The sequence below is a fragment of the Nicotiana tabacum genome, chromosome 14 (genome assembly GCF_000715075.1).
Source record: "Nicotiana tabacum cultivar K326 chromosome 14, ASM71507v2, whole genome shotgun sequence".
Taxonomy (NCBI): domain Eukaryota; kingdom Viridiplantae; phylum Streptophyta; class Magnoliopsida; order Solanales; family Solanaceae; genus Nicotiana; species Nicotiana tabacum.
This window is the reverse complement of record NC_134093.1, coordinates 40,402,629-40,410,922: the sequence shown is the minus strand read 5'-3', so window position 1 is coordinate 40,410,922 and position 8,294 is coordinate 40,402,629. Positions and strand designations below refer to the sequence as shown.

The 8,294-nt window shown below is 35.9% G+C and overlaps 1 protein-coding gene across 1 annotated transcript; it reads left to right on the top strand.

The window, feature by feature from the left end:
• The first annotated feature begins 931 nt into the window (after positions 1-931).
• LOC107789569 (peroxisomal adenine nucleotide carrier 1-like) lies at positions 932-8,027 on the top strand. Its single transcript, XM_016611407.2, has 5 exons — positions 932-1,228; positions 5,437-5,668; positions 6,515-6,661; positions 6,797-6,957; positions 7,413-8,027. The coding sequence occupies exons 1-5, from the start codon at positions 1,086-1,088 to the stop codon at positions 7,690-7,692; spliced, it is 963 nt and encodes a 320-aa protein (XP_016466893.1). The 5' UTR covers positions 932-1,085; the 3' UTR covers positions 7,693-8,027.
• The last annotated feature ends 267 nt before the right edge of the window (positions 8,028-8,294 follow it).

Below are 8,294 nucleotides of genomic sequence, written 5' to 3'. Positions count from 1 at the left end.
ATCTCACTAGTGGGGAGAGATTGTTTCCAATAGACCTTCGGCATCCTTCCCTTCAAGAACTCCCCACCTTGCTTTTGGGTGACTCGAACTCACAACCTCTTGGTTGGAAGTGGAGGGTGCTTACCATCAGAGCAACTCACCTAGGTAGTTCACATAGGTAGTTCATCAAAAAAAAAAAGTTGCACATAACTAACAAAAGATGGTAAATAAATTATTCCTAAATTTTTGTAGAGTTTCTACTCTTATTTTGCTTAAGAGGGCCAATCAACTCCATCGCCAGCTGCATCTCCATGAAGTCATGAACCAGCAAAAGAAAAAAAAAAGTTAATTAATGGAATTAAATTAAAAAGGTATATCAAGGACTCGTTGTCTAAGCTATGATTGACTAATTTGATAAGTTCTATGTAAAACATCCTTTGATTTCACGAAGGAATATGTGAAAATATGAATAGACTAGAAATTTTAACGTAGACTCATTTACTTGATAGGTAGGTTTGATAAGTAAACGGGTCATGAGTTAGATGAATTTTATTAATAAAAAAACAAAGTTTTAATATGATATGGTATATTAAATGTGTAGTTTTTATTTTTGAGTCAAAAAAAATATTATTGGGTGACTTTATTGTCCTAAATAAAATAAAAGTGACTTTGATAAGATATTCCGGCACCATCAAAGAAATTTATAGCTTGTTTGGCCAAATTTTTCTAATCTTAAAAGTATTTTTTTTTAAAGTTAAAATTATTTGATCAAACTTTTGACAGAAGTAATTTTAGAGAAACAAAAAAAAATAATTTTTACACTTTTTGAAAAGTACTTTTAAATTTAATTAATCAAACAAAAATAAAATGTTAGCGCCTCTAGTGACAAGTCCATCGCATCACGTTTCCGACTCCCAATGTGCCTACTTAAAAACCCCAACTTAATCTTTCAGACACCAATCTTTGTCACGCCCACTTTTCTTGCAAAGTGCCAGCACCTCAATCCACCACTATCTGCTTCCTTTCCCTAAAGATTTCTTCAAAAATTCAGTTAAATTTACTTGTTCTTGATTCTTTGCTGTTGTTTAGATAAAGAGTATTCTATTATGGCTTTAAATATGGAGTCTTTGGCTGAGGCAACTTCTGGTGCGGTAGGATCTTTGCTAAGCACCACTATATTATATCCTTTGGATACTTGCAAGAGCAAATATCAAGCTGAACTTCGAGCTCATGGGCAAGCCAAATACAGGTCTGTGTTTTATATTCTTTGATATTTTTTTGCCTTTCTTTTTTTATCTCTGTTTTTAATTTTTGTTTTAAAGGGAAAATGGGGGAGGGGATTGCACGGAGAATCGAACACAATTTTTGATCGTCTCGGGTTTTCTTTAATAGTGTAATTATCTGTCGTATAATGTGTCTTGACAGTATGACTTTTCATTGAATGTTCAGACAATTGATCATATTTTGGCAGTCAGCCTACCCAGCCCTCCCCATTTAGGGAGACTTGGGATGTTGTTACATTTATATTTGGTCCTGTATATTGAAGTGAAATGAGTCTGAATAGAGCAGAACGAATGTGGCGGTTTATATAGCTGACACAATTAGTTTGAGATTGAGGTGTAGTTCATTAAATTGGTTAGTTTATTGATAGGTTTTTATTCAAGGGTTTGGAGATCGGATACACCAACGGATGTGATGATGGAACATGTAATGGATATTAGCCTTATGGCTCTTTCCTGCTGGAGGTTCCTTTTTTAAAAACAAAATTTTTTAAATATAGATTACTTTTGGATAATTTTCTAACTGTCCTAGAAAAGTATAATTAGGAGAAGGGTTTGTTCCTGATGAATTTTGGTAGCAAGGTTTCGATGGGTTCTGATGTAGTGATAAAGTTTTAGTGGAATAAGTTTGGATCTTAATCCACATTTTATATCACCTGTCAACCTTTTTGATGCCTGAAGTAGAGCTCATTGTTGAGGACTTTTAAGACCTTCGAGCTCTCCGCAGGTTAATTCTGAAATATTGAGCCTCAGTGGTGAGAGGATAAACAAGGGGGTGGTATTACATGAGATTGGAACTGAAAAGCACCAAAGGAGAAGGTTGTCAAGCAAGGCATTTGGGGATATAAACAGCATGGCATCTGTTTAAAAGTTGAGAAAGATGTAGCAGGTTAGAGCTTCTGGTCTCCAACATTAGTTATAAATTTCTTCTTCATCTCCATTTCGCTGTCTGATAGACTGACAGTGTGGAACCTTTATCGATATTACATCATCAACTCTCCAAATCAGAAAGGAGGCTGGACTGGAACTAGTGCTTCTTTGGAAGCTCAAGGATAAGCTGTCAGCGGGATTCCATGATGTCCTAGCCAGCCGGTGGTTTGGGGGGAGGGAAAGATTGGCAGAAAGTCAACACATAATAAAGGAGAAATTATCTCAAGGGTTGCCAAAGCCATTGAATGAAATGTATACTACTAATTACTAATTGCATGGAGAATGCTTAGAGGAAATCATTCATAAACATGGGCGAGCATGACTGTGTCTCTTTCAGAAATAACAAAAACGAATATATAGGTATCTGTGTACACATTTTTTTTTATGACGGTAGTGTTCAGGCCAGCTTGCACACACCTCGACTATTCCACTAGCTATGTTACCTCCCACCAGCACAGATACCGGGTAACTCTGGCAACCAAAGCTTAGGCAGATGGGAAGAAATCACCCTTTTTTTTGCCACTTCTGGGAATCTGTGTATACATTTTTGAAGTAAATTGTTAGGGGAATTGTCTCCATTTTACCCATAATTAATATAAAGATTTAATGGTCAATTTCTGAATTGATAAAGAATGAAACGTAATATCAACACTTTTCTAACACAAAAATATGCCTTTGATGCACTTTTTAAGAGTCATCTATTGTTTTGAAAAATGATAACTTTTTATATTTAAAAGAAATCGAAATCTGAAACCAAAGAAGACCAAGTTGTCAAAGTATTTTTGGCATTACTTATTGAGACTCTTTCAAAGTACCTAACTTGGAAAAGAGCTCAAAACATTCCATTAAGAATTCTGACTTGGTGGTCGGCTTGAGTTTCTTGCAAAAGCTAGAGTGCAAAAAGCTCCTTAACGGTCACCCTTAATGAATGCACATGCCACATGATTCAGTTTAAGGAGTTATTATCAACATGGGGGGGGGGGGGGGCTATATATGTTTACGAGAATTGCCTCGAGTAATGGTTAAAGAGATTCAAGGTTATTATGAGATTTCATGTTCCAATCCTGTTAGCACCATTGCGCTACCTTTACTGAATCATTTTAGTGAAAATTTTAGGTCTGCCCCTGATTGTCAAATGGTGGTCAAAATCATAACCCAAGAGGTCCCTCCACATTAGATAACATGTGGTGTTTTATGTGAACACCTTCATACATCGAGATCTCCGGTTACCATTTGTGATTTTGGCACATCTTGTGGTCAATTAGGATTTTAGCTACAAGAGAACATAGTCCATTTCTATTGTTAGTAGTCGTATATACCATCGGTACACAAGATGCATGTTTTTTGTGTACAAGTGGAGTTGTTTGACCAAAGAAATGGTGCTTAAAGTACTCCTGATTGAGTGTTAACTGTGGCAAAAAGCTACGCATGAAAGATAAATATGTCTCCTCTAACTATTGATCCTTTACATGTATAGATCTCACCATTCGTTCTTTATATTTCAATGCAAATTATGTTGGATGCCGATTCATAAGAACTGATTTGCACTACATTCTACAGGAAGATAAAAAGAAGTGTCAAAAAGTTTATTTTGTCTTAAATTGGAGGGTTTCCTTGAGATACCTGACATGAAAGCAACTTTCATAAAAATAATAGTACCATTATTTTTCAAAAGTAACTGTTATTCTTCTCTACCGTTGTACCTTCAGATGCCTAGATTGCAAATTTGTTCCTCTTCATAGCAAAGCGTTTGATCCTTCAGATGCCTAGATTGCAAATTTGTTCCTCTTCATAGCAAAGCGTTTGATCTAAATATGATTTCATCGGAGTTAGAGTTGATGCGCGATAAGTCCCCAATTTGTAGAACACCCACCTTTCTATGGATTTGGTGGAGCCTATATATGAAATGCCAATTATTGACCAGCTTGACTTCATAAAATTGGAGGCAGCATGTGAACTGAACAGATTACCCAGTAGATTAGTCGAGACACCGACATATCTTTAAAAAAAGGCAGAGGCAATGGCCGCTTGTGTGCGCTATGCACTAATTAGGTGGATCTACTTTAAGAGACTTTCACAATGCAACAATGTATCTTGAGGGGCTGCTAATGCTCTCCAGGAATCTTCTTTGTCTCCCATAAACATAAAGTGTTCTAGGCTAATGTGCATTTTTTCCTTAAATACTGCATGGTGTGAGCTTTGCATTATGCAATTTGTAGACTAAAGCAGGTCTTAGCTCGTAGAAAGATAGGTTGATAACTCGATCCTTTTCCAAAAAGATATATAAAATAGATATAATGTTTATTTCGTCTATACTAAATTCTTCATCAAACCAATTTCTCCCTCATGTATGTGCATATACATGCACGTATGTATCCATACAGACATATCTGGTAGTGTCCCTCACACTATTTCCTACTTAGCTTTGTCCCACATTGTGGTAATCAGAGGTGGACCCGGGATTTGAAGGTCGGGGTGCACTTTTGGATTCGACCAAAATCTGCTTTTTATATGATGCCTACTACTTATATATCACAGTTTTGTAAAGACATACATATATACATGCATGGAAGTTTTATCGAATTTTACGGGTGTCGGTGACCCTCTCGGTATAGCATAGGTCCACCCCTAGTGGTAATGATTGTAAGTATTTTTTCATTCCATGGTGTTACTTTTGTTAAAGAAATTTGTTCTCTCTTGTTCATTGTTTATTTAAATATCGCTAACGGATTTTGTACCCAAGTATGAGTAGTAACGTGATTGTATGAGCTCTTTTGAAGGCCTCATGGGAAGCATTGGTGTTTTTGTTTCATCTGTGTTTCTGTCTGCTGTGGAAATTTTGATTTCAACCTGAAATTGAATCAGTAAATTTGTTTAGTTTTCTCTTTATAGTTTCTATAATTTGATCTAACTGATTTATTCTTTTCATTTTTAGCTTGGTCCCTCTAGCCTGACTTAATAAGGAATGACGATGATATCTGAAGGCCCTGTAACTGGTTACTTAAGACTTGGAAAAGATTTTCTTTTAAATGAATAGTGGCATTTCTAATTGAAGATCAATGGACTTAGCCGTTTAGTTTACTTTCTTATGTGTCTTATATTGACTATTATTCGTTCAATAGGAATCTGATTTGAGAAATATTTACTTAGTTCACTATTACCTAGCTTGTAGCCTATGATTCTCTCATTCTACAAAAATGTGAATATAGATGCTCTTGATATGACAATCAATCTGCTTCATGTGCAGGAATACCCTTGATGTCTTGTTAGAGGCCATTTCTTCTCGGCAAGTTCTTTCACTCTACCAGGGTCTTGGGACAAAGAATGTGCAGTCTTTTGTTTCATCTTTTATTTACTTCTATGGATATGACTTCTTCAAGAAACTATACTTGAAAAGAAGTGGATTTAAATCCATCGGAACAAGAGCTAACTTAGTAATTGCTGTTGTAGCTGGAGCATTTACCGTCATAATAACCCAGGTGAATCATAATTGGCAGTTCTACTATGACTAGATTTGACTTTAATATTCTCAGTATTGAAGAGAAGGTTGCCTGCAATTAGCCAACTTATGAAGTTTTGGTTATCTGAATTGCTCTGCTTTTAAAGCTCTAATGGCCTGCTTCCTGGCCTAGTTGAAACTGCAAAAGGAATAGTTATTTTTTATCATTGTCTTTAAAGGGTGTGCCTCTGGAAACTGGTTAAATGCTAAAAGTAGGTTGCATGCTTCTGTTGATGGTTAGAACTCAAACGGACCTCGTGCATGTCGTTCTCTTTCCATAGAGTATTATCTGTTGGTTTTCTTAAATCATTGAGACCTCATACATTTATAGCTTTTGTAGAAAAAAAAACCTTGATTTCTTACTTATCAAAATAAAAACATTGATTTCTTCGATAGCTGCATAATCAATCTTTCTGATAAGAAAGCATACTTTCCGTTGTCTTTCACTTGAGCGATCTACACTTGTAAGCCGGATGGCCTATTGAAGAGAGAAACAATGATTTCTTCGAGGAGTCTTTTTGATATTATATTTTATTGGAATATATGAAAGGGAGTTCTAGGAAGCTCTTACTTCCCAGTTTAGATTCGTGCTTAATGCTTTTAAGGATTTAATAGAGCAAGAAAGTTGTACTGCTCTATTGAAATGAAACCATATCTGACAACCACTGTGTAGAGAAAGGTTCTATGGCAGTGGATGCGGATGTGTCTTCTATTCTGGTTGCTCCTTCTGGGCTTTTGTTGCTCCAACATTTTACTTTTGTTTCTGTTAAGGTTTCTTTTTTATTCTGTTCTTCCATTGATCTGAAGTTTTACTCTGTCATTGCAGCCTCTGGATACAGCATCTTCAAGAATGCAAACAAGCGATTTTGGGAAATCCAAGGGATTCTGGAAAACCCTCTCGGAGGGCACTTGGAGTGAAGCATTTGATGGTCTAGGAATATCTATCATTCTCACTTCAAATCCGGCAATTCAGGTATTTACATGTTTTACTTTCTGATGTGAGCCAACTTATGATAGAAAGTATATTCAGTGATATGAGTGAATGATAGAAATTATATTCAGTGATATGAGTGAATAATTTCCAGTTGCAATATATGGTGTTGTGCAGTACACGGCCTTTGATCAATTTAAAGCAAGAATGCTGAAGGAGAAGATGAAAAGCAAAAGAGGGGTGGAATCATCTCCAGAATCTCTTTCTGCTTTTTCCGCTTTCATATTGGGGGCAGTCTCAAAATGTTTTGCCACCTGCATCACATACCCATTGATAAGGCAAGATTCCATTGAGCAATTCTTGCTCAAGCAATTTCCTTTCCCATTTTACACTTTCACTCTTTTGATACCATCCATATTAAGGAGTTTCTTGCTGGGAATATCTCTTTATGTTTTAGATGTGATCCTGTGTTGATAAACTTGTTTGACCAAATGCACTGTTTAATCTTTTTCTGCAACCAATGTCAAATAGAACAATCTATGCCCAGTTATATCAAACATGTAGAAGGACACTTGAATATCTGTTTTTTTCCTATTGATAATTACCTAGTCAGACATAATTTTGCTCTAAAATTGGAATATGGTTGCCTGAGTTATCAAGATTCAGTTGGGCATTAATTGGATTATCGGACTACATTTGACATCTTATTCCTGCCATAAATCTTGCATGTTGATGTCTTCCCTTTCTTCTAGCATCAACATAAACTTACTCATATCATATGCCCCGGGTATAGGTGTAAAGTCATGATACAATCTGCTGAATCCGAAGAAGATGGGGAGGATGAAGCCGAGTTAAAAGCCCGAAAAACAATCTCTGGATCCCTTCGTGCCATATGGAAAAAGGAAGGGCTAATGGGATTCTTTAAAGGGTTACAGCCTCAGATCCTGAAGACCGTTCTAAGCTCAGCATTGCTGTTAATGATAAAGGAGAAGATCTCAAAAACCACATGGGTTTTGCTTCTAGCTGTGAGGAGATATCTGTTCCTAACAAGGGCCAGACTAAAGAGCTCATGAAATTCTCTTAGAAGAGTTGCTGCATCATTCAAATGTAACAATGCATATTAGCTTGTAGGGCCTTGTTTGAGACGTGGAGCGACCTTTGCACGGATAAAATGTTTCATCTAATAGTGTAACTTTCTTTTAGTTTTCCTGTTATAATGTTATTCTTTATATAAGCTTTGTATTTCTTATTTCTATATACAATAATTACAATTTTCTGGCTGTTTCTATTCTGTTATAAATAAAGTGAATGCATGTGGCTGTATTTAATCCATCCATACATTTTATTCAATGTATTACTTGGATAGAGGTACCTATTAATTCTTAGAATGTATCTAGTGAACTTTGGATGTATTTTGTAAACTATAAATTGGGTACCTTTTGCCCATGGAAGAACACACTTGAATACTTGATGAAATAAGAAAAACTCATGAAATAAGAAAAGCTCCTCCTCCTCGCTATTGTCTATTTTCTGGTTTTATATTGCTGTATTTGTATCAATTTGACAATACGTTATCAGGACGGGTCTCTTACCAATTGAGATGATCTGCTTCAACTGGATTTTATCTTCTTCTTACCAATTGAGATGATCTGCTTCAACTGGATTTTATCTTCTT

Excerpts from the sequence above, each read along its gene's own strand:
- LOC107789569 (XM_016611407.2), top strand. The coding sequence starts at position 1,086 with ATGGCTTTAAATATGGAGTCTTTGGCTGAGGCAACTTCTGGTGCGGTA. Across the intron at positions 5,669-6,514 it reads TTACCGTCATAATAACCCAG|CCTCTGGATACAGCATCTTC; the intron begins GTGAATCATAAT and ends CTGTCATTGCAG. Across the intron at positions 6,958-7,412 it reads ATCACATACCCATTGATAAG|GTGTAAAGTCATGATACAAT; the intron begins GCAAGATTCCAT and ends CCCCGGGTATAG.